The sequence below is a fragment of the Rhipicephalus microplus genome, chromosome X, assembly GCF_043290135.1.
Source record: "Rhipicephalus microplus isolate Deutch F79 chromosome X, USDA_Rmic, whole genome shotgun sequence".
In the NCBI taxonomy this organism is placed as follows: Eukaryota; Metazoa; Arthropoda; class Arachnida; order Ixodida; family Ixodidae; genus Rhipicephalus; species Rhipicephalus microplus.
The window spans coordinates 414970912-414997450 of NC_134710.1; the positions used below are offsets into that span (position 1 = coordinate 414970912).

Consider the following 26539-nt stretch of genomic DNA (forward strand, 5'->3'; position numbering starts at 1 on the left):
ACGTTGAGCACCCGGCTGCGCTACATACCCTGCGAACTGTCACTGAGCTTGGAGGCATCTATCTCAGAACTTACATTCTGCAGGATAGTGACACGACGACAGCCGTGATTTATGACGTTGATGTTTCCATAGCGAACGCAGAGCTCCCTCTTCTGATAAAGCCAGCTACTGGGGCAACGGACATATTGCAAGTATGCCGGCTTGGCAAATCCCGTTGCATCAAGGTGACCTTCAGAGGTGATTGCATCCCATCACACGTAAAGGTTGGTCATTTTCGTCACGTTGTCCGACCATACATCCCAAGACCACCACAGTGCCACAACTGTCTAAAACTGGGTCATGTTAGTGCTGTGTGCAACAACAAACAAGCATGCCCACGTTGTGCCGGACCCCACAAAACAGAGGCTTGCCAAGCAACTCTCCTAAAATGCAGCAACTGCAACGGGAACCATGAGACCTCGTCCAAAGACTGCCCAGTACTGAAGAAAGAGAGGAGCATTCTGAGACAAATGGTTAAAGACGGATCCTCACGAAAGGAAGCGGTAACGGTTGTTCAACGACGGCGTTCCCGTCGACGGCGGTGCTCGAAGAAAAGAAAAAGCTGTCCTGTGCCGAAGGTGCCTTCACTTACGCTGCCACCGCCACCACCACCGCCGCCACGACCACAGAGACCTCGCCCGCCCTCGCCACCTGGCGGGGTACGTCCAGAGGGGCCGGAAGACACTGTGGCGCTAGAGAGAACATCCGGCTCTGACTGGCCCACTTTACCGCGGGTACACGTGTCTACAGAACCACAATATCGACAGTCAACAACGAATATGTTCCCAGCAGGCAGTCTGTCCACCCAAGAGGTACAAGTCTTTTCTGTATTGAGGTCGTTCATGAGTGTTATTCGCACTCTATTGGATAGTCTACAGATCCCTGCCGCTAAATGCGCGCTGCAAATCTTGGACACACTAGAACCAGTTCTTGCCGGACTTCAGTAACAAGATGGCTCACCTCAGACCGCATCAGCCTTTCCGAGAAAAAGTCAAGCGTGCTTCCATAATTCAGTGGAACGCAAGAGGTTTACAGTCAAGAATGCCTGAGTTCAGACAATTCATTTTCAAAAATAACTTTCGCATCATCATCATTTGTGAACCGCATTTTTCAAAAATACCTCGTGTGTCGGGCTATGAATCGTTCGTTTCTTCATCGTGCATTGAGCGAAGTCATGTTGCTGTGTACATCCGTAAAGAACTCACTTACGTTCTCCAAAGAATAGAGTCTCACAATGGAAATCACTACGTGTGCCTATATGTTAAAAAGAAGAAGTTGTCGTTTACGCTGATAGGCGCATATATAACACCGTCAGGTCGACTAGATCAACATATATTGAATGGTATATTTGCAACGACTCCAGCACCTTGGATATTGATGGGCGAATTCAACGCCCATCATCCATTGTGGAGAAGCATCAGGACCAATCAAAAAGGCACGGACCTCGATGATCTCGCATCAGAGCACGGGCTTCAGGTGCTTAACGACGGCAGCCCTACTTATCTCCGAGGAGTAATTTACAGCAGTTGCCTGGACTTGACATTAGTGTCGCATAGAATTGTCACGAAAGTCCAATGGTTCACAGATATTGAAACGCATGGCAGTGACCATATCCCCACGTACGTGACACTCAGAGGTTTGGACGATTCTCCTTCCCCTGGACATGCAAGACTCATTGACTGGGAAGAGTTTCAGATATCAGTGGAGAGCAAGTGCATGCACGAACCACAGGAATCCATTGAAGAAGTGATTAGTTGTGCAATGGAGACTTCCACGAAGATATGTTCAAAAGAATCGAGACGTACGGCACTCGACCAAGAGTTGGAACAACTTCGAGCGGTCCTCCGACGTGCCGAAAGACGATACAGACGCACGAAATCTATCTCTGCCCTCAGAGAATCCAGACGCATTCAGAAAAAAATCCAGCGTCGAATGCACAAACTTCATGAACAACGGTGGAAGAATTTTTGTGACCCGCTAGACCCTCGAAAGCCCTTTTCTCCTGTATGGAGGACTCTTCGAGGTATTCACTCGCATCCGCAACAGCGTCACCCCTTCGCCGCTCTGGCGTTACATCAACGTCGCTCACAGCTTGATGTTTCTGGGAAATTTTGTGCAAAGATCGCCGGCGACATCTCTATACCGATCGATCTAATGCCACAGCATGTTCCAGTCGCACGAGATCAGCAAATGGAGGTTGCATTCACCATGGAAGAACTTCATGCGGAATTGAACACATGCAGACGCTCATCGTCCCCAGGTCCGGATGGAGTGACCTATACTGCCCTACGTCACCTAGGCCCGAAGGCACAGCGCTGTCTCCTGGACATTTTGAATAAGTTTTGGCATGATGGAATGGTGCCTGATGAGTGGAAGTGTAGTCGCCTGGTGCCTTTGCTGAAGCCCGGAAAGTCTCCATTCGATTTGGCATTATACCGGCCAACACTAGCAAGCTGTGTTGGCAAAGTCATGAAGAGGATGCTGCTTACACGCATGGAATGGTACCTGGAACATTATAAGATCTATCCTGATGCTAGGGCTGGTTTTCGACGGGGTCGGTCCTCAGTTGATAGCGTTATTGACTTAGTGACCTCTGTTCAGCATCAGAAAGCTCACAAGCGGCTGTCGGTAGCTCTGTTCTTAGACGTGAAGGGTGCCTATGACAACGTGACCCACGAGGCTGTTCTCAATTCTCTTGAAGCAGCTGAACTTGGAGGTCGTGTCTTTCGATGGGTAAGAAGCTACCTCACAAAGAGATCCATGTTCGTTTTAACTGAAGTTGGGCCTACGAATAAGTATTTCACAAGTCGTGGGGTGCCACAAGGCGGTGTTTTGAGTCCAACACTTTTCAACCTGGTTCTCGTGGGGCTCACCAAAATGCTGCCACAGACGGCTTATATATCTCTCTACGCTGACGATATCGGCATTTGGGCGTCTGGCGTGACACGACCTCAAGGGCGCGCAACCATACAGAAAGCGGCAACAATGACATCGACATACCTTCGCCAGCAAGGTTTGACTATCGCCACAGAAAAATGCGCAGCGGTGGCGTTTACACGCAAACCGATGTCTTTCTACTCATTGTGCATCGATGACAGATCAATCCCATATAAGAGCACTCATAGATTCTTAAGCGTCATCGTAGATCGTGACCTAACCAGGAGCCCGCATGTCACATACCTGAAGAAAAAGCTCATTGGCATTGAGAATGTATTCAAGTTCATCGCCGGAAAATCATGGGGCCCATCCGTGCACTCCATCTTGCAGCTTAACGCAGCCCTCTTTCTCGGAACTCTCCGGTACAGCCTTCCTGTCCTGTCCAACACGTGCAAGACTAACATCCGTGCACTGCAAAGCGTACAAGCCCAAGCACTTCGGACATGCCTTGGCCTTCCAAGATGCTCATCGACAGTGTCAACTATTGTTATTGCACAAGAACAACCGGTCACAACGCACATCATTGTCGAGACGCTGAGAGCACGCATTCGGCATTTATCACGGCTACCGTCACATCATTTAGCGTGTTTGACAGCTCAGAGGCCCCATTATTCGTACTGCGGTATCATGACAAAACATCAGGACATACTACCGCCTGGCTTCAAACTTGCGATGCATCCAGCAACTGCGCCACGGAGTCTTCGTCAACCTGACGTGCGCTCATCAGTTCTTGGAATCTTTAAGAAGGCACGCATGTCAACGCTAGCCCTGAAGCAATTGACTTGCGTCTGTTGGACGAAAGGTACTTTGACCGCATACATGTTTACACCGATGGCTCCACTAATTCCAATAGCTCCACAAGAGCAGTGGTTGTTCCATCTGAAAATGTGTTGCTTCAGTACACGTTTTCTCACACCACGACGTCGACAGCAGCAGAGCTCGCAGCACTTCAAGGTGCAGTAAAGTACATTCTTCGCCAGCAACCTAACCAATGGGCCATCTTTTGCGACTCCAGGTCAGCCTTACAGACACTACGGTTTGTTATGCAGCACGGGCTACATGAACAATCAGTATTTCAGATAAGGCACGACTACCACGAAGCGCTCGCGGAAGGTCACGACATTGTATTTCAGTGGTTGCCGAGTCATTGCAGAATCGTCGGCAATGACCGCGCGGATGAAGCTGCTCGATCGGCTTATGACCAAGACCAGCGCACGCCCATACCACTCTTGAGAACGGACGCTGCAAGGCTACTACAATCACTTGCTCGCCGTATATCTCTCCTACAATGGAATACGAAGGATTTCTCCAACACGCACCTGTACTCGATCGACCTAAACTTGCAACTTCGTTTGCCATCCGGGTTCCCACGATCCGTTGAAACTTTACTGTGTCGCCTGAGGTTGGGCGTGGCATTTACGAGTTCGTACTCTCGTCTCCTTGGAATGGTGAACACTTCGACATGCAACATCTGCGCCTGCGAGGAAACGCTTGAGCACATTCTATGTCATTGCCCAGCATACCAGACCGAACGACGTATTATGGAAGCCAAGCTCTGTCAGCTGGATTCACGGGCGCTTACAGAAGAGAAGATCCTGGGACCTTGGCCAACGGCTTCCCATGTGCGCAAAGCCGCGAAAGCCCTCTTGTACTTTTTAAGGACCACCAAACTTCACGACCGCTTGTGAAAGAACTGTGCGAGGCCGTGCTGTGTAGTCTCGAGCTGACTATTTATGCTTCTCTTTCTTACTCCTCTTCTTTTCTGTCTCTTTCCGTTCTTATATTCCCCTTTTACCCCACCCCAAGTGTAGGGTAGCCAACCGAGCCAAGCTTGGTTAACCTCCCTGCCTTTCCTCTCTATTTATCTCTCTCTCTCTCATAGCCATGACTTGAACACGGCTGTTATAGCACAACTCTTGCGCAAAATAAAACGCACGTTAATGAGAGCAAAATGTGAATTTATGCGTTCTAGATTGGGCTTGACAACGCGACTACTTGCAGTGAGAATGAAGCTGTCGTAACAAGTCTAGTAGTAAACCAGAAGCGTGGAAGACGGTATACCATCAGTATTGGCGCTTATGCAGTCCTGCCTTATCGGGTGGTTCCGAAGGTATGAAGTAGAAGCAAAAACCGACTCCAACCTCATTCGTTATTCAATAAATCAATACAACATGCCACATAATGTGTGGTGTCTTAAAAAGTGCTGATCATATTGTTAAAGCATCCGCATTCATTATAATCCAAAACTTGCAGGACGCTTGAGCTTCACCTTCGATAGTGAAACGTGATAGCGTAGTCGGGCTCCGTGTGCAACAGTCTTAATTGCTAGAGTCGCTTTGCTTCTAAGCAGACGTGCAAGGAAAGGAACGTCAGTGTGCGTGACAGTAAGCGTCTCAAACTACCCTAGACTGATTACTGCAGGTGCAGTTGCGAAGTGCCCAATTTGCCATAACTTTTCTTTTTGGGAATCGGCGAAGGGCCCACTGCACTTCCAAACAATTTCGAATATGCGTGCCTTAATGATGATATTGTGAATAATGACGATTATTACACCTGCTCAGAGCACTTGGTAAACATTTTCGCACTCGTAGGACAGCAAACATCAGGCGTGTAGCCAGAAATTTGTGTTAGTGAACCAGGGGCACCTTCTCACTGTCGGGAGGGGCACCCTTGAAATGGTCATTTCTCGCTACGCCATGGCGTGAAAAAAAATTGGGCGGGGGGGGGGGGGGGCGTGCCCAGTGTGCCACATTATGGCATCGTCCCTGGTTCACATGAGTGAACAGCTGGAGCAATTGCTCTCTTCTGCCACGCAATATTGCATGTATGTTAGTGATTCTTCTCGCTGCATGACGGCCTTGTTTTATTATAATATGATTCGCGTTCCAAACAATGAAATGACTATGTGATAGAACCCTTCATAACACGCATAATATTCAATGAGCCACTGAAATTGAAAAGTTCGATTACTATTTTGCACTTGTCTGGTGTTTTTGGTCACCGACAATGCTGACGTTTTCCTCACATGGCTCGACACTGACACCAGAGCTTCCGCGATGCGAGCTGTTTAACACTAACGCGGTAATATACAGCCAGGCCTGGGGTACAATATATGTGCTATTTCGCTCCTATTTCTTTATGCACCCCTAATATCCGCCAAAGTTACCCCTGAGGATGAAGGAAAACTTCAATATGTGCTTTGTATGATATGCATAGCGCATTCTATATTCTTCAGGCAAACACACGCACTGTCCTCTTCGAGACATGTCATTCGCAGCAGCTGTGCCGCGATGAACTCTCCTGTGTCTTGATTTTCAGCAGAGTCTCCTCCCAAGCCATTCATTATCGCAAACCTCAGATTTGCCTCCAGTTGGCCATTGGAGATGCCGGCAGACTTGGCCGTCTACTCCGTGGACAACTTTAACCCAAGCGTCCCCCAGTGCATGTGTGCCCCTTGTGCCAAGGTGCGTTCCGTGACTCGGTGGAGTGCGCATGTCCCTGCTGGCACCTATTCTGCAGCTCGTGCGTCACCCACTCCTTGGCTGACGAGACAATAATTTACCCTATCTGTGACACTGAAGTGAACAAGTGGCAGCTGGTGCCTGTGGTCCCCACGTTGGTCGTTGGGATCACCAAGCTAAATGTGAGGTGCTCGAAATGAGCTCAAGGATGCACTGCAGCGGTTTGAGAACTTTAAAACCTTGTCTGTTCAATCGCAAAAAAACGTACTGCTTCTGTTGTAAAAATTGAATGAATAGTAAATTTAGGTTCGAGGCGAATTCGAAGCGCATTGTGATTCGGACGAAGAATTTCGAATCGCATTCTGATAAGATATATGCAGAATAAAAATCTGTGTCATTGCCATGACTAGACGCACAATATTTCTCCAAGCTACAAGGAACGTGCAATTGTCTTTTTTTTTTGTTGACAGGAAAGTGGAGGCCACCTTGAATTGTAGCAGCACTTGCCTTTCGGTAAAATGCAACTTCCAAAATACGGTAAGTATTAAAATTTTTGCTACACTTAAAGCGAGTAAGCTGGTATAATAAACTTTTTTTAAATAAAGAAAAACCAGGCCTGCACGGAAAGCACATGACACTCGAAGCGAAAGCTGAGGCTGCCATTCTTAGAAACCATTGCAAACTGTCTTGGGGCCACATAGTTTCTCACAAATACCTTACGGAATTGTGGCGCCACCGTCTATGTGAATTTAATATGGGACAATGTTGGAGCACTGGAAATGACGGTATATGTGTGTGCGAGGCTTGTGTTGGCTGGTGTTGAGCGAAGCTTCGGCTTAAAAGAAAATAAGACTGCGTAAATAATGCTTCTCTAAAACAAAACGTTCATAAGCGGATCTCATTCATCGGTATTGCATTTCGAAGAAAACGTCCACTCACCTTGACAGCACAAGCAAACTGCAAAGGAAAGAAACTGACGACAGAAACATGTCGGAAAGAAGGCTCGCTGGGTCGTCTGTCTGCCAAGCTGAGCGGCCATTGGTTACTTCTCACGCTTGGTGAAGGTTTACATCAATGTAGAAGGTTCTAGTGGTAAATACAACACGTTTGTGTTAAATGACAAAAATAAATAACTTATTTCGTGCTCTTTTAGTAAGAAATTAATCATTTTAACGTGAAGCCAGATGCATCTTCAAGGTATACAAATCCGAGTCAAGTTCGAAGCTCACGTTTCCCGTCAACGCCTTGCATGCGGCAGCTCACTAGCGCCAGATATCCCTCTAGGTATGATTGTGAGAAACTCTATGCTTGTGGCTACAATTACAAGCGCACCTGTAAGATAGCCACTACTTCATTATTCAATTCGGTATCGAACGACTAAGTATTGCTGAGCTTTGTGTAAAAGGTTGGATGCATTTAATGACGCCCTCATAATGCTATTCATATTATGTTACGCCTGGTTGTGATTTTAGATTTTAGTCAGCTGTATTGCATTTTCGAGGCGGTTTCTTTCCGACACAACGCTTGTGTACGATAGTCTTGCGCTGGAGCTTAGAGCGCCGGCATGACTCCGTCTCCCACCTAAGTACTAGAATACTGAGCGAGCTTGTAAATTCGGATACCTTTCAACTTGTCCTTTTCGGTAGTTTGGTCGTTTATTTGGTGTATATTTGTTCAATGCTGTATGTACATAGGTAATAACTATTTCAAAAAATGCATGGTTTAGTGGTAGATTACTGGGCTCGCACATAGAGCGCACAGGTTTCATCAAAGATATTCTTGTTTTCTTTTTTCGTGTGATAACGGCCACGGAGACCGGCAGCGGCTCCAGTCTACTTCGGCCCCCTATTTGTAATATCATAACAGCTCCCTCTGTAAAAACCATGAAGTGAGGTAATATGCCCGTGTAACCTTGAATTGTGTCTTCGCGACAATGCAGATTTTTTTTAAAAGGCATATTCTTGGTATAGGTTTTCTTCACTGCAGTGAAACAATGTTCACAGGTGGTTACATACGGATTACTACTCACGCATTATTTCATTACAAGTACTTCAAAATTTTCAAAGATTGAAATTCGAGTCGAAGCGAATTCCAGTACTGTAATATTCGTTTAAATATTCTAAGTGCTATTCTAATAGCTCAGTGACCCCAGTAGAGCACACCTCCTCGCTCGACAGTCCCAGTTTTCTGCGAAAATAAGGTCGGAGAAGACTGCGACGTGATAAGAGTCACTTAGGCAACCTATTATGTATGAATTTCTGAACCACACAGACCATTTTTCGCACTTATCAACACCTTTAAAGCATCCGCTGGCACGTACGAGCTGTCAAACTTATCGTGGACGGCACATATTCTGGCAAAGTTTCAGGGTGAACAACCTCTTATGTTGGCACTGGCGAACGGGTAAATGCGTCGGAATTGGCGTTTTGTTTCTCGGCGCTGTACACGATGTGGTAGCGGTATTGACTTCAGAGCAAAGTCCACATCTGGATACGTGCCGACGCCATTGGAGGTAGCGGTCGTTCTTCTCGTAGCAGACTCACAAGTGATTGGTGGTCCGTCACCAGCATTAACTCGCAGCCCAACAGGTAGTCTCGAAACTTTGAGACTCCGAACACCAGGGCCAGGGCCTTCATCTTGAGCTGCGAATAATTTTTCGGCGTACGTCTGTGTGAGTGAACGGAAAGCAGTGGACTTGTCGACGTTGCCCATCCGGTGCGAAATGACGGCACCCAAACTCGACAGTGATGCATTGCATTCCAAACGCACTGGCCTGTCTAGCTGAAAATATGTCAGCACTGATGAGCTGAGAAGCGTTCGTTTCACCTTTAGATAGAACTTTTCTTGAGTTGCACCGCACTCCCATTTATACTCTTTTTCGAGCAGAATATAAAAGGGGGCCAAGATCACCGACATGTGTGGTAGTGACCGGCGATAATACGATAGCAGACCCAAACATGAGCGCAGTTCGCTTATGTTTGTAGGCTGCGGTGAATTGCGTATTGCTGCGTGGTTCTCTTTCCGACGAGTGCAAGCCGTCTTTGTCAATCCGGTGCCCCAAGCAGATGACTGAGTCTTTGCGGAAGTGACATTTTTCTGCCTTCAGCTTGATACCGTTTTTGTGCATCTGGTGCAATACATCCCGGAGAACAGAGTCGTTACCGCCTTGACGCTCAGCTATTAGTGCATCGTCGAAGTACGCCTGCACGGCTGGAAGGCCAGCCAGGAAAAATCCATGTGCCACTGAAAAATCGCGGGAGCAGAGGCAACTCCAAACGGAAGACGGTTATAGCAGAAGAGCCCCTTATGCGTGTTAACGACGGCCAGCTTCGCTTCCTTATCCAACGGGAGCTGGTTATACGTGTGCTTCAGATCTAATCTAGTGAAAGGATATCCCTCGCGAAGTGACGCGAAAATGTCCTCGATCTTACGTAGTAAAACCTGCTCAGTTACGCACGCAGCATTAATCGTGGTTTTAAAATCACCGCAGATGCGAAGGGACTCGTCTTTTTTTAGTACCGGCAGTACTGGTGCCGCCCACTCTGATTATGTCATAGGCGATAATATGCCTTCGCTCACTAAGCGTTACAGCTCCGTTTCCATTTTCTCACGAAGAGCGTTCGGGATAGGCCGTCCCTTGGGGAACTTAGGGTGGGCGATTTCTTGAAGGTGTAATTACACCAGAGGCCCCCTGAATTCTTCCGAAAGAGATTTTAAAAAAGCCACTGGCATCTTGCCACAGAGGGGGTGGGGGGAACTAGAGTAAATGCGCCGCAAAGTGGTGGGGGGGTATCTCGTGAATATTGCGTAATTGGCTATGGTTTGAGACTCACCGGGTAGCGTTCATGTCGGGTAGGTGTGCAGGTCGAGGCGGGTAACTGTAGGTCACGCTCATCGACAGTACGTGGGCACGTACCAATGAGTTCTTACGTGATGCGCACACCAAGTACGACTGTAATGGCTTAAGCAGTCTCTCGTCGTCATCGTTATAGCTGTTAGCGTTGTCGTTCACACTGCCGCCCTTAAAGTCGACGTTGCGAAACATGTTCCAAAGAACCCGCAGCGCGTTGGTCTGCTTCGCTTTGTTCTTGTTGTTCCCGACCAGCGTAAAGTCGTTGTCGAGGTGCAGTCTGTTGCACACCCTACAGCTGTGTCCTAAGCTGTGGTATTCAAAGTCGCGTTTGCAGCGAGCGGCTGGCTCCGGAAACTGCTTGGCTCGCCCCTCCCCTTTCGCGGCACGCTCGCGTTCACAGGCAGCTTCCGGAGCCGCCTTTCGTTGACGACGTTTGCACGCCGCTTCTCGCTCACGTGCTTCTGGCCTTAAAGCTCACTGCTCACGTTTCGCAGCTGCTTCTCATGCACATAGTTCGGAATCCGCAGCTCGCTTTAAACGCTTGCGTTCAGTGTCTTATACTCGTCGCTTCACACCATTGTCTTCTGCGTTGCTTGCTGTTAACGTTGAAGACAGTGAGGGTGGAACAACGTTGCCTTGAATGAGTGGTGGGACGATGTGCCCCGGTACTAGTTGAAAGTACTGTTGCCATCTGTTGCTTCTCTCGCATCTACTTGAATCAAGCAAGCCGTGAAATTAAGCGAAAAAGAGGATGAAAGGTGAGAGAGGGAGGGGGAGGAGAGAGAAGCGGAGCATTTGCAGTGAGGATGTGGACGCCGACGACAAGTGATATGGTGCGACTAAAAAAAGTTCCGCATTTAAAAAGTGCTTGAAACTCTGTGCAGAGGCTGTCACGAGCAACTGACATCGATTGCGCCATTTCGAGGAACTCACTCAGAATTGTTGACAATGCTTGCGAAAATTTCTTCCGCAAAGGCTAGGACCTGAACACCGTATAACTATCAGGGTGGCAAGGACAGCTTTGCCTGAAAATCGGGCTTGAAGCTGCAGTTCACCGGCGATGGGCAGCTTGCCCAGGTAGCAGCTGAGAGAGTCTGTGCATTTTGATAAGCACGGCCAGTTTAGGTGATGCTTGAGACGCACTTCATGCGGAATTATTGAAAATGGTGAACTTGCATCAATGATGATACTCACAGGCACGCTACTCCCCCCCCCCCCCCCAACAGATAACTGCGATATGCCTGTAGCAAAGATTGCTTCTCTCGTGTCTCTAGTGCAGTGAACACTAGAATTACCCCCTTCATCTGTTTCACACGCAGTTCTCTCATTCGGAACGGCGTAAATAGTGAAGCCCGCCTGCTATAAACCTTGAGCCTCGACTTGGAGTGGCTGCCCCGCCGCGGTGGTCTAGTGGCTAAGGTACTCGGCTGCTGACCCGCAGGGCGCGGGTTTGAATCCCGGCTGCGGCGGCTGCATTTCCGATGGAGGCGCAAATGTTGTAGGCCCGTGTGCTGAGATTTGGGTGCACGTCAAAGTACCCCAGGTGGTCTAAATTTCCGGAGCCTCCACTACGGCGTCTCTCATACCCATATAGTGGTTTTGGGACAGTAAACCCCGCATATCAATCAAATTAATCGACTTGGAGTGGCATTTTCGTGCGAAATGACCCATCTTCCCACAGCAAAAACATCTTTTCTTTGCGTGCAATCATTTGCTTGATGATCATATCCTCCGCAACGTGGGCAATCGCCTACTCGTTGCTTCTTATCTCTAACGGTGGTTTCGCACAGGCGAGATTTTTTCAGTTTAACTGCGTACCGCTGCCACATCAGCATTGTTTATAGCGCTAACTTTGTTCGCAGCGGTTTCGGCAGTCTCACCAATGTTTTTCGCTTCGGCCTGCGTGAGCTTACTTCTTTCGAGAAGCATGTGCTGCACAGCACAATTCCGGACGCCACAAACGATGCGGTCACGTAACATACGGTCAAAGCCGGTGCCGAAATAACGCTTATCTGTCGATTTGCGGAGTTCAACGACCTAGTCTCGGACAGATTCAGTGACAGGTTGGTCCCTAGTGAAGAACCTATAGGTTGCGGCAACATCATTACTCTTCGGCACATAGTGGGCATTTAGGAAGGCGAGGGCTTCTTCGTAACTCAGCTCATTTAATTTACGTGCTGCGCAGTGCCCTGAAATTACGCCTACCAACTTTGCTGATAGCATCGAAAATAAAAACACCCTTTTCTTTTCCGCTTCGTATTATCATTTGCTTCAAATAACGCTGAGCCGCGAAAATCTCCCACCTATCTTCATTTTAGTCGAAACTTTGAGTGTCGGGACTCGTAGCCATGGCCATGACCGCCGCTGTTCCATGGTGTTGGGTGGTCACATTAACCGGTCAGAAATCGTGAATCCCATCTTCGTCGCCATTGTAAAAACTAACCCACACTGACTGGCTAGGCCAGGAACCAACGCAGAACAACTTTATTTTGCAGACGAACAACTTTACTTTGTTACGCCATAGGCAACACAAGATAGTGGAGTGTATAACGTTCGATACGTATTGGCACTGCACTTCTTATCACTCTCAAACAGCGCGTGCGCGACGTTCTCGTTTGTATAATCAGAACTGTACGACACGTCACATTTCGAACACTTAACTTCAAACCAGTGCTACCAGTTCTATATGCAGTGGTTTTTGAAGTGCAGAAAGGATCGGTTGCAAACACTTCTAACGAGCATTTCTGTGACCATAATGGAGGAGTGTGGCTGCGATTTTGTTGAAGGCGAAAACACAGAAGTCATAGCATCATCAAGACCTCAGGTGAGTGCGAACAATCACTTGTATTGCTACAGCGTTCGCGAGCATGGCAGACAAATAGAAAGTGCGTCCTGTTGGGCGTTTGTTTCATCTAGCGTGCCAATTAAGTTTGCTTTAGTTATTTCCTTTGCCTTCGTAGTGTAATGGCTTATGTTTGTCGTTAGCATTTAACCGCTTAATCAGCAAGAATAACATTTGTATGAAAGGTATAACGCCAGCATGAATACTTAGGACGATGGCAACGCATTTTGTCTAATTACAGAGATTTGAGCACCGCCCACTAAGTGAAAATTTTGAAGTATGATGTGCGTGTTCTACATTTAATTGAATGACACTGACTAGCTGTTTTTGTTCAAATGTTAAAAGTTTTCAAGAAGCTTTCTTTATTGTTGCTCGCAGGATATGCAGCGTGATGGTATGTTCAAGCGAATCGAGCATTCCGTCAATTGCCTTCAATTCATCCTGTATTTATGTACCTCTGTATGTTAATTGAACATGTGTGCATTGAACTACATATTACTTCTATTGTGAAGCTCCATTCCTGTATTGACCCATCCTGGTGCTCTAGTGGCTAAGGGTACGCGGCTGCTGACTTGCTGTTCGTGGGATCCAATCCCGGCTGCGGCGTCTGTATTTTCGATGGAGGCCAAAATTTTGTAGGCCCGTGTGCTCAGATGTGGGTGCACGTTAAAGAACCCCAGGTAGTCGAAATTTCCGAAGCCCTCCACTACGGCGTCTCTCATAATCATATGGTGGTTTTGGAACGTTAAACCCCACATATCAATCAATACGATCTGCTGAGATACGGCAGAAAAGGTTTCAGCCAAGTCAGAAGCCGTCAGTACCAGAATAAATAGATGATGATTGATACATTGGGTTTACCGTCCCAAAACCATCATAAGATTATGACAGACGCCGTAGTGGAGGGCTCCAAAAGTTTTGACCAACTGGGGTTCTTTAACGTGCACCAAAATCTGAGCACATGGGCCTACAACATTAATGCCTCAATCAGAAATGCAGCCAACACAGCCGGGATTTGATCACACGACCTGCGGGTCAGCAGCAGAGTACCTTATCAACTATACCACCGCGGCAGAGCCTCAGCAGATAAAAATTTTTGATATATTACTACTAGTGTCTCAAATTGCCGGAGTAACTTTAGAACGGTAAACAACAAATACCGACGTAGTCTCACCGTAGCCCTTCAACCTTCGACTTTGATACCATCCTTGAGGTTGTGCTTACTGTGATGTTGCAGATGCAGCGACGCATCGAATGTGCAAAGCATTGACTTGTGTGGAATGGCGACATAGTGGCGAAAAGCGTAAGCGGAATATCAAAGCTCTCATAGAAGCGCACACGTTCAAACATTGATAGTAAGCTAATTGATAAACATTGATAATAAGTCAAGTGTAGTATCAGTGACAGATCACTTCCGGAGGTCGGTAGAATAAAGGGGAGTGGCAGCACGTATGGCTAGAAATGATGTCGCCTTGTTGATTGCGAATGACACGAAAGATCTTTGCACGCATGCGTGTGTGTTTCCAGTCATTCGTTTCGGCCAGCAAGTTTAACCGTACCGCCATTTCATGTGAGCCTAGTACAATAGGTATAATGTGCACGTGTTTTCATGTAAAAACACGGCGAAGAAATTACCGAAAGCAGTGGCTCAGCATTAACTGTTTCCAAACATAGGATTGTCTGGCTCTCTTGTTGCTGTAGTGCAGTGTAGTCGTCTGTGCATGAGCACGGGAGTATAGGTTACCTAAGAGTAACCACCGTGTAAAGTTGGACCAGTTGGTAAGTGATCATTGTATTCAAATTTCGTGTTGAGAAGATAATAAAAGAAGCTTATACAAACATGCGAGCATAGGTTACCCTATTACCTAAAAGCGCGCACCATGCCATTTGTCTGCTAAATCAACAAATATTGTAAGTGCGTACACTTCTTCAAATCTCTGTGCTTTGGCAGAGTTTGTCGTGCGCCAGGGTTTTTATCTAGGTCACCCTTTTGTGGTATTCACCATGCGCTGTGTCCAGGTATATGCTAAAAACCATAGCTACCACAACAATGAAACCAAGATCATGGGTCTAGTGGCTAAGGTACTCGGCTGCTGACCCGCCGGTCGCGGGATCGAATCCCGGCTGCGGCGGCTGCATTTCCGTTGTAGGCGGAAATGTAGTAGGCCCATTTGCTCAGATTTGGGTGCACTTTAAGGAACCCCAGGTGGTTGAAATTTTCGGAGCCCTCCACTACGGCGTCTCTCATAATGATATGGTGGTTTTCCGACGTTAAACCCCACATATTATTCAAACCAAGATCATGGGCGTTGGTCCTCCTGATAAGGATATGCCACTTCGCGTCAACGTAGGTCCACCATTGTCAAATGGTGTTATAGGAGCGAAACATCAGTAAGCATTGCTCGAGCACTGATATATTACTTCACAATAAGCACTGTATCAGACATTGTGACTGACACAGTTATGGACACAAGCTTGTGCCGAGAAAAAAGGAACCCAAGATTGCTTTATTGCATCATGCTTAGAGGCCCACTTAATGAGGAGTCAGTTCCAAAAGAAAGAGAAGCAAGGTGTTGGAAGATAAAACACTGGCATGTGTGCTCAAAACGAAACGTAAATGAGCACAAGCATATATGATACATTTCTCTCGTTTTCATATTTTTGGAAACACTTCCTAGTGACTTTAGGATTTGTTGAAGGATTCTTGTGTCACCCAAGCGTTCGGTTGGCCTATAGCATGAAGCTGCAATTTTTGTGATACTGGTGAAGGTCACCACGATGATACGGCTCGCGGTGTATGTTCGCTGATGATGGGTGTGCTCACGAGATGTACTTGTTTCGTCATCAGAGCTCTCGCTCGTTTCACTTTCTGATAGTTCGTGGTGCAGATATTACTTGGCCTTCAGCAAAAGTTGGCGGTTTCACGGTATAATCCGATCGTTTTTCATCTTGACCAAATGGGACCTCAGCATTGCTTTTGCTGCCCCTTTGCTTTTCGAGCACAATGAACGCTTCTTCATGCTCACCACATCACACTATTGAAGAAGCGATGGAAATGAACAATTGACGCTTGTCTGATTGGGCTTTTTCACGTCCATTGTTGACTGGGCCGAAAGTCAGGCAGTGGGGTCCACAGGCAGCATTCTCGAAGCACCCCTTAGGAGGACTGAATATCCTCCAGACGTTGTGCCCTGTAGTGCAGAATCCAGACAGTTCTCGGTAACCTCAGTAGTTTTCTTTAGTATCCATTTGACGATTTGAAGTCCTTTTTCTGTTGGACCGTTCAACCTTGCAAATGGCGGACTTCACGTGATGTGAAGGTCATATAATTTCGGGAACTGAGCAAATTCGTGACTGGAAAACTTGAACTATGATCCGTGCGTTTTTACGAGAAATCCATATATTGAAAACATTGAATGAGCTTATCGATGGCTGCAGTGGCCATGGTTCAGTACGACCGCTCTACTTTGAAACATCGCATCGTATGCACCCAGGTAGTGAGTTTCTGCGTGCTGGAATATTTGGATTCCCATTCGAAACCATGCGCTAGTCAGCTTTGGACGCATTATTAGCGACTCGGATGGTTCAGATGGTTCTGAAGTTGCAGAAAGTTCCAATAAACGCAAGCCCGCTTGTGTACGTATTCAGAACAAATGCATTAAACTACTTTGCTTCCAGTACAAAATGGTGGCCTAAAATTGCGTGGTTCATAAGCCAGTACAGCCCAAGTATGATTTCCAAAGGGGCAGAAAGGTGTTGTGCACCCGCTCGGACAAAAATTCACATAAACTGCTGCTGGTCATCACGTGTATTTCTGCTCTCTTGGGAAACGAAGCATTGCTGGTGAACTTTGAAATTTTTGACCTCTTCAAGGCCAAATGGGAAAATGTCTTTATGATTTGTGTCCGCTCGTTGAGAGTCACTTCTGGAGCGTTCATCAGAGTGGCGTGATTTACAGCCCCGAGAAAAGCAAATCCCCAATAATAAGTAGCCCAAATGTAGCCACATAGCCAACTCGTCCAGGACGACGCGAATTTTTTAAAGACAATCGATAATCTTGTTTAGGGACCTTCGACGAAAAAATTTTGGTCTGTCGGTCTGTACGTTTGCCTGTTCGTCCTCTCTAACGATACCTCAAACAGCACCAAACGGCCAACCCCATCCGCAGCGCCCACCAATATTGCTCAGGATTTAGCGTTCATAGTTGTGCAATTATCAAATAAAAAGCAATTATTGCGCATATCTGAGGCGCCACAACAATGCTTCGACGTTTTGTATGTCTGCCTTTTTTTCTATAGCCAAATTTGGCTATCTATAGCCAAACCTAGCAACACCGTTATACATATTCTGTAGAAGACACGCATGCAACACCGCAGCGCTGAGCCGCTCACCTTTTCACGCACACATTTAATTCAAATTACTATCCACTTGAAGGATGTTTACGATGAACTTGACTTTAGGCCGAAATGATACCTGATCTCGTTGAAATGCTTATCCTCGCCACTTTTCTTGTGCACTACATTATAAGTAACTCGGCCACACAGCTTACGTTTTACAAAAAGGTAACAACAAGCTATTTACAAACGCCGTTTACCGCTGGCGGTACCTAGAGCTTGGGAGGATTTCTTTTTGTTACTACCAGTGAGATGGTGTGATTGATTGATATGTGGGGTTTAACGTCCCAAAACCACCAAGTGAGATGGTGTGAAAGGCGCAGAGCGCGTACTCTGAAGGTCCGGCTCATTGCGACGTGTGCGAGCCAACTTCTGCAGTTTGTCAGACTGGGCTCGATCACCCGTGTGCGAGCGTTTAGCTTACGTTTCTGGCTTTCACCGCAGACTGACTTTAAGGTTAGAGTGCACGAAGGTCACAGGTCACTTCCCTCACTGCAGTGACCATGTTTGCTAGAGAAGCGCACTGTTCAAATACGAGCAACTGTGACAGATGTTATTTCACGCTCGTCCTGTGTGTGCCCTTGTCACTTAAACAGCGCGCTGAAAGTTTCGAGTTGCTTACCGTTCTTCGCGTGACATTCCAATTTCTTGTATGATTCATCGCTTCGCCTTCGTGGTGAAACAATGTGCAATGAATTCTCAATAATTTTGTGAAGGCTCATTTGACGTTTGTGTTATACCGATTCCTATACCCTTGGAGTCAGCCATGCTTTCTCTTCTTTTTCTACGCATGGTTCATATAGCAGATTTCTTTGATTGTAGCAGCGGAAGACTTTGTATATCGATTCCTACGATGGAAGGATGAACTATGTCGTTTTTTTTTCTCTTCTCATGGTTCTCGCAGTGGATCGATTTTATTGTAAAAGCACAAGACGCCCACTGAACAGCAAAAGTGCTGGAATTTTTATTGCGATGAAAATGCGTGGGCACTGAAAGCAGATTATTGCGTTCATCACCATCGTGAGGTTCTGTATAAAGTCCAAAGGCGACAACACGACCACAGGCATCGTATGCTTTGGGTGCGAACGAAAGCATGAAAAAGACCGATAACAATCATAGCTCTTGCGGCATGAGCTGCGGGCTTTTCGTGGCTGGATGCAGTGTTGCGTGTCTTAACTTGTGTCGAGCCAATGAGCCCTTATCTGCAGCACGCACGGTGGAAGGAGAGCGAGTAGAGCACATGCGCATTGCACATGTGCGAGACGAGCGTCTGCATCCAAAAAAGCCTGATGGGGGCGAAAAAGCAGCAGGAGATAAGAAAGGTCTGGAGACGAGCCGCGGTGTTTTTCGGTGGCAGGCAAGCGATCGAATTCGGCGCTGGTCCCGCTAGGTACGATGGGTTTGACCACCGTGCGTGGTACAGAGCTGAAGCCACGAGGGTTTGGGCATCCGCTGAGGCGGTTCTATGGCTCGTATTCTACGGCATGTCCCGTGTGAGTTTGCTTTCCCTCCGTTATGTTTCGCACTGGCTTTTCTGCAATTATGTTCCGTGCCGTATGTTCTATTGGCCACCTGTCTGTTGGGCTTGTTCATTCAAGGTTTTGTGGTACTCCTGTGTACTCTAGTGCTAGGTTATGCTGGTCTGGAATACCGATTGCGAATAAGTTGAGCTGTATATAAAGGCGATTCTTGTTCTGAACGTTGCTGGCTCGTGTCCTGCGAATTTCGGCTGATGGACCCCCCTTAGCGGAGTTGGGGCTCTCATTTGGCTGTGCTCAGCATACAGCTCGTACCATCAAGCGTGCTGTGTGCTCACCGCTTAGTCTGGGATGAAACAACATGCAGAACGACGATCACGTCGCTTGCTACAGTGGCTACCTCTCCTTGAAACATCGTTTGGATGGGTGTCCCTAGTTCGGAGGCTGAAGGAGTTGGCTGATTGTCTTAGTTCGTAAAATATTGCAAGTTAGGGTAGCTTGTAATGCTAGCCATCCGGTTCTGTGTATAAATCTCTACAAATTTAAAGTGTAAATATACTATGTCTGTACAGAATAGTTTTATTTTTTAGGTATGTGGGAGTTCTGGTATAAAAATATATCCGTCTATTGATTCCTAGTTTCGAAGTATTATTCAATCTGAAAAATATATAATGATTGTAAAAAAATAATACATACCATGTTAGCGCGCGGCATCACGCACCGCTGCCTCTTCTGAATGCTGTTTCAGAAGATCGAGAGCATGCACTGCGCACGTAGGTTAGTTTTCCCTGCCAGCCTGCTAGTTCGCTCACTTCAAGTGCGAGAAAACGCACGGTGCCATTTATGCAGTCAGTGTCCAAGATCTAAGTAATTTGGCTGACCGAAAAGTTTATTACTTGACAAAAACAAGGTGCATGGCGAATTTCTCGTCAGCTTCGTTTCTTACAAAGCATGTGTATTTTCTTGTAACCTTGCACCCTAAAAGAGGCATGACATGTTCTTTCTTTCACTGCACCGATCATTAGGCGCAAGATACTTGCTTGCTTGTTTACGAGGTGCCTCCTGATGGGAAGGGTACCAGAGTCGTGGAAGAATGCTAACATCATCTTAACACATAAGAAAGGAAATGACAAGGACTTGAAGACCCCGCCGCGGTGGTCTAGTGGCTAAGGTACTCGGCTGCTGACCCGCAGGTCGCGGGTTCGATTCCCGGCTGCGGCGGCTGCATTTCCGATGGAGGCGGAAATGTTGTAGGCCCGTGTACTCAGATTTGGGTGCACGTTAAAGAACCCCAGGTGGTCAAAATTTCCGGAGCCCTCTACTATGGCGTCTCTCATGATCAAATGGTGGTATTGGGACGTTAAACCCCACAAATCAATCAATCAACAAGGACTTGAAGAATTACACGGCGATCAGATTGCTCTCCGTAGTATGCAAGCTATTTACAAAGGTAATTGCTAACAGAGTAAAGAAAACATTAGAATTCAATCAACCAAAGGAACAAGCAGGATTTCGAACAGGCTACTCAACAACTGACCACATTCATACTATCAATCAGGTAATAGAGAAATGCTCCGAGTATAACCAACCACTATACATAGCCTTCATATATTACAAGAAGGCGTTTGATTATGTAGCCATATCGGCAGTCACGCAGACACTGCGGAATTAGGGCGTCGATGAAGTATATATAAACATCCCGGAAGAAATGTACAGGGGATGAACTGCTACAATATTGCTTCATAAAGAAAGCGACAGAATACCAATCAAGAAGGGTGTAAGACAGGGGGATACAATTTCCCCATTGCTATTTACCGCGTTCTCACAGGAGGTTTTCAGAGGCCTAGAATGGGAACAGTTAGAGATAAGAGTTAACGAAGACTATCTTAGTAACATATGCTTCGCCGTTGACATTGCATTGCCGAGTAAGTAAGGGGACGAACTGCAACTCATGATTACGGAGTTAGACAAGGAGAGTAGGAAGGTGCGTCTTAAAATGAATCTGCAGAAAATGAAAGTAATGTACAACTTCAGAAGAGAGCAGCGCTTTGAGATAGGTAGTAGTGCACTTCAAGTTGTAAAAGGCTGTCTACTTAGGGCAGGTAGTAACCGCGGTGCCGAACCACGAGATGGAAGTAACTACAAGAATAAGAATAGAGTGGAGCACATTTGGCGAACACTCTCAAATCATGACATGTATATTGCCACTATACCTCAAGAGGAAGGTACATAACAGCTGCATTCTGCCGGTACTTAGCTACGGAGCAGAAACCTGGAGACTTACAAAAAGGGTTCAGCTTCAATTACGGACGACGCAGTGAGCAATGAAAAGCAAAATGGTAGGTGTAACCTTGAGAGACAAGAAGAGAACTGAATGGATTAGGGAAGAAACGGGGGTTAAAGATATCATATTTGAAATCAAGAAGAGAAAATGGACATGGTCCGGGCATGTAGACAGGATAACCGCTCGTCCGTAAGGGTAACTAACTGAATTCCCAGAGAAGGCAAGCGGGTTAGGGGAGTGAGAGGGTTAGTTGGGGAAATGAGATTAAAAAGTGTGTGGGTATAAATTGGCAGCACCAAGCACGGGACCGAGTTGACTGGCAGAACATTGGAGAGGCCTTTGTCGTGCAGTGGACGTCGTCAGGCTGATGATGATGATGATGATTATGACGATGATGATGATGATGGCTTGCTTGGAGCACCACAGAAAATTCCAGCATGCATATTCAAATTCTGCGAAATACCCGCCACGTTGGTCTTGTGGGTGAGGCACTCGGCTGCTGGTCCGCAGGTCGCGGGATCGAATCTAAGCCATGGCAGCTGTAGTTTCAATGGAGGTAACACTGTTTGAGGCTCTTGTGCTTAGATTTAGGTGCAGGTCAAAGAAGTGGCTTGAAATTTCTGGAGTCCTCAACTACGGCGTCTCTCGTAATCATATGGTGGTTTCTGAGCATTAAACCCAAACACCATTATCATAACCGAGTTCCGTCAATGAATATGCTGAATAAACTTCTCACATATATCATCATGACCACTCTTTCATCTTTTTTCGTAGCGCTATGTTTATTTTGTCATTGCGCTATTAAAACCTACATGTCGCTACCAAACTTCTCACATAAATTTATTTCCGAAATACTAACGCAAAGCATTTTTAGCGCACCGCGAAGTGTCTCGGAACAAGGCACAGACTTTGGCCCCGTGCCGAGCATTGTCAGTAGAAGTTTTTGAATATCTCTTAGGGTAACATCACTTGGTGTGCCTGCGACTAAAGAAAAGCGGCCCCTTGTGCATACTCCAGCGTTCCACAGCGTCAGCATTTGCCGTGAGTAAACGAGCAAGCTGGCAGGTAAAAATGGCAAGCGTGCGCAGTGCACGCTGTGGAGCTTCGTGAGCTGTCATCAGATTGTGCCATTTTTCCACAAACTTCCATAGTCTCTAGTATTTTGACCGCCGATTTACGATGAACGGTACCGGTATAAAAGTCAAATTTTCGGCAGTGATACCAACCACACAGAAAAAAATTCTTCCGCAAACTCCTTCTTTTCTTCTTTCGGGACACTGGTGGCATTTGGTCTCACGCTATATATGCAGAGTTGTATCTAAGGAAGAGACTGTGTGAGCCACAGTCATAACGCACATAGTTGTTTTGTTATGAGATCTTGGGATTTTCGTGCTTTGGGGTTTAGCATAATTCATGTTTTTTTTTTTTGGCATCACGCAGACTCTTCAAAGCGGCAACCTTCAACAGCGACTGGGTTCGTCAACACTGTCCGAAACGCAGCCATTTTCTAGAAATGGGAACCATTGCCAGGAAATTGGTGTTATGGCACAGGGTCAACAGGAAAATTCGCCAAGTGAGCATTTTTTGTTTTCATATCCAGTTTTACGCTGTTGGAAGACAGAAAGAGCACACGTCAAGTTTTTCTAACCATCTCCCACGAAATGACAGAAAATATGCGTGTGTATACAGCCAGGTACATGTCAGGAAACTCGAAGTATTCAAAACGAACCCTCCACCTTCCACTTTTCTAGAGTGTTGCCTACATTATTGTTGACTTCCCTCGTGGTGCAGTCTAAATTTGTCGCTCGCGTTAGTGAATATTAACTAAGCCACTCAGCGGACCTTGCAGGCGAGTGGGGAGGGGGGTAACAGAGCACAAAAAGAAAGAAAAAAAACTAATAGCCGAGAAATGACTCGCTTGTTTCAGCGAAGCACATTGATGTGCCACCTGTTCAACAAAGCTGAACTTAACTGTCAGTCGAGTAAAGGCTTTGGTTGAAATACGCTCGTACTTAACTAGCGTGTTCTCAACACTTTCTTTCTCATGTTTTCGCACACAAAAGTTTCTTTTTGATGAACATTTGCAGTACCATCTTCGCATCGTCAGTTTTACGCATCGTTCTGCTACGCAACTTAGTTCAGGAGAGAAAATTGGTGCGCGAGCGGCCTGCTTCGTAAAAAGATGACCATGTCAGCATGTTGCGCGTAAGCGCAGTTGTCGTCTGCACTCATCGGCTGGGCCAGCCTGCCCGCTGAGAAGATTAGCCCTAAATCTGTAATGTCAATACCTCTCGAGGGTGGTTCCGCACTGATTTCGCCGTGGGAATTTTCAAGTTGGCTACACGTTTTTTTTTTCGCAGACGGAAGTCTCTTTCTCAATGAAAATGATGCAGTACCGTCTGCGCAACGCGCTTCCTTTGTGGTCTCGCCCAAAAGAACGGACCTGCCTTCTCAGGATCGTGATTATCAAGAAAAAGCTCACGGCGCGGCAAGAGCAGCTCTCTGCCCTTCCAACTTCCGGCCTATCCTGGTGCTTAGGCCCATATGGTACATCATTCTTCGTTGTTTGCTTTCAATATGGTAAAAACAAAGCAATTCAACACACCGCAAACAGCTGTCTTTTTAGTCTAATTAGACCGAACTGGATCACGCTGAGAAAGTGTGAATTATAGAAAAAAGCTTCTGCGGTTGCTTCATTTATGCGCCTAAAATGTGAAGTGCGTGTTCGTGTGGGATAAAAATGAGCGAAAGTAAGATTGGTATTAGGCGATTTTTTAATGTTTGTTTCTCTACGACCAAATAACGACCAACAAAAACATAGCTAGAAACCAGCTTATCGCCTTGTGCACATACGAAAAGAGAAGAAAGTTCACAGTTTGCAATGACCGTTTTAGTTCTTTTTTTCTTTAACTAAGGCTGTTGATATTTTCCCTTCCATAATAATAAAACAATGCGCACTCACTGTTACGGTATTTTTCTAATCGTAACATCATTGAAAAAAACACGCTGAACAGCAACGAAAAAAAGTTCTTGTTTTAGAGCTTTTCTTTATAATTTCACTGGCTTCATTAAGGCACAGTTATATGAATCTAATATTCACATAAATGTTTATCTTTGTATACAATGTCAGAAAAACGTTTAATGAACTAGTCTGTAGGTTACAATGTACTAGAAAAAAATGGTCATACGTAGATGTAGTGTGTGCTCTTGATCACACGCACAAAAGAAAACAATTCGCCAAACCCTCCGTAAATTCATATTATGATTTAATTCAAAATAATTTTACTGGTGTTTTTTTATTTTTTTCATTATTGGGATTTCAGTTTGTAAACTCACAATATATTTCTAAGGCACACTGTAGTGAAGGCCTCTGAATATATCGACCAACTGCAGCTCTTGATTTCCTGGTACATAGAATGCCCTAAAGTAAGCTATAAGAAATCAGCGCACTTTGTTAATTACAGATTCTGACATCATTCTAGCTGAGGCAAAATATTCTCGTTTCGTCCAGCGCAGTGGTGTAGCGGTTGCGCTGGTCGGCCATGCTTCCGGATGTCGTGAATTCAGGCCCGTATTCAGAAACAAATTTTATTCTTAACGCACAATCTTAATCAGGTGTCGGATAAGAAACGGCATATAGTCGGCGCGCTCCTGCGTACTGACTTGACTAAAATCGTGTCTATAGGGAGATCAGCAATGAAAAAATTACCCGTGACAGCCACGCGCCACAAAGCATACAGCCGGTAAGAGCAGGCGCAAGAACGAAAAAAAGAAAACAAAGGAAGAGCTGCCGTTTCTGATGTGCCAGCCTACGCCATGAGCCGGCACCAAATTATGCAGAACCATTCAGCCACAAGCGCGAGCGCGGAAACGAATAAAAAAAACGCCCCCCCCCCCTCACCCCCGCCGCCACCGCGCCAGCTGGGCGCCCGGCGCTGGCGTCACGTTCACCGCCGCCTGCATGCCGTAGCATTTGTGCGTCGACGTTTCGTCCCGCTCACTTGTGATGGTCGTTTTTCTACAAGATGGTCTGGGACGGAAACATTTTCCAGTGCTATACGGCACACTTTATTCAAGATATCACACATCTCTCTGCATTTGGACAAAGACTAAGATGTGCAGTCTCATTGTTACTCTTTTGACTGCAATAAAAGAGTACAAACAACTTTTCGTTCATCAGTTGTCGAGCTATGACAATGTGTCATGCACTAAATCAAAGAGTACTAGTGCATGCGCAACAGCTTACAGAAACACTGGCCTATGTATGTTGATGCTCATGTTCTGCGAAAAAAGTTGGACTGATAACTTTAGGAAAACATGGCAAAAAAAAAACCGAAAGCAGCGAGACAGAGAAAGATCAAAATGGGAAATCGATTGGTCGAAGTTTGCTTAGTGGTTGCGTAATTTCATGATGAACATCAAGTACAGAAGTCAGCAGGAGAGCGTATGTCACCGGCATTTGCTCACTCTTTTGAATATTAGGTACAGTTCCGGCATTTCAGCATAGATTTGCAACAGGGAACCACGACCAAGACAACCAGAGTACTGCTGGAGAGATATTGTACCAGCTATAAAAATCCACATTTTCATTTGAGCAACTGCATACAGTAACAAAGATTTTGAGGTTTGTTCTGCACCATTTCTTGACCCCAACTGCACCCAGAAGTTTGCGGAAGAGATGTGCAGAAGTATCATTTATTTTGACGGAGACCGACGCCCCGCCACGGTGGTCTAGTGGCTAAGGTACTCGGCTGCTGACCCGCAGGTCGCGGGTTCGAATACGGGCTGCGGCGGATGCATTTCCGATGGAGGCGGAAATGTTGTAGGCCCGTGTACTCAGGTTTGGGTGCACGTTAAAGAACCCCAGGTGGTCGAAATTTCCGGAGCCCTTCACTACGGCGTCTCTCATAATCAAATAGTGGTTTTGGGACGTTCAACCCAGCAAATCAATCAAATTGAGGGAGACCGACTTGTCCGTTGCTAATTTGTGTACGCCATACTTGACCTTGCCGTGCGTTTCGGCATTCACTTGAACAGTGGTGTGTTGCTGAATAATCCTAAGAGTAGCCACTCTCCATAAATACGATCAGTTAAAGACTGAAAATGAGTAAAAACCACTTTATATAGCGAAATAATGCGAATGAATTCTAATTGCACAAATAAGTAATCGTCCAAAAGCTAAAAAGGCGCTGCTGCCCCAGCGTGCAGCTCGCGGCAGTTCGCGCGTGAAAAATGCAAATGTTAGAGCAGG

The 26539-nt window shown here is 46.3% G+C and overlaps 1 protein-coding gene across 2 annotated transcripts in view; it reads left to right on the forward strand.

Moving 5' to 3' along the window:
• Nucleotides 1-12935: 12935 nt before the first annotated feature.
• The window catches only part of LOC119160988 (uncharacterized), a 75216-nt gene continuing 61612 nt past the window's right edge, over nt 12936-26539 (forward strand). Inside the window, exons 1-3 of one of the 2 annotated variants that reach the window (XM_037413288.2) lie at nt 12936-13114; nt 22729-22861; nt 23649-23835. In XM_037413288.2, coding sequence (XP_037269185.2) covers nt 12977-13114; nt 22729-22861; nt 23649-23835 — 458 coding nt within the window. In that variant the 5' untranslated portion in view covers nt 12936-12976. Of the gene's footprint in view, nt 13115-18867; nt 19020-22728; nt 22862-23648; nt 23836-26539 lie in introns of those variants that run through there. The other variant, XM_075880284.1, reaches the window with a different exon arrangement.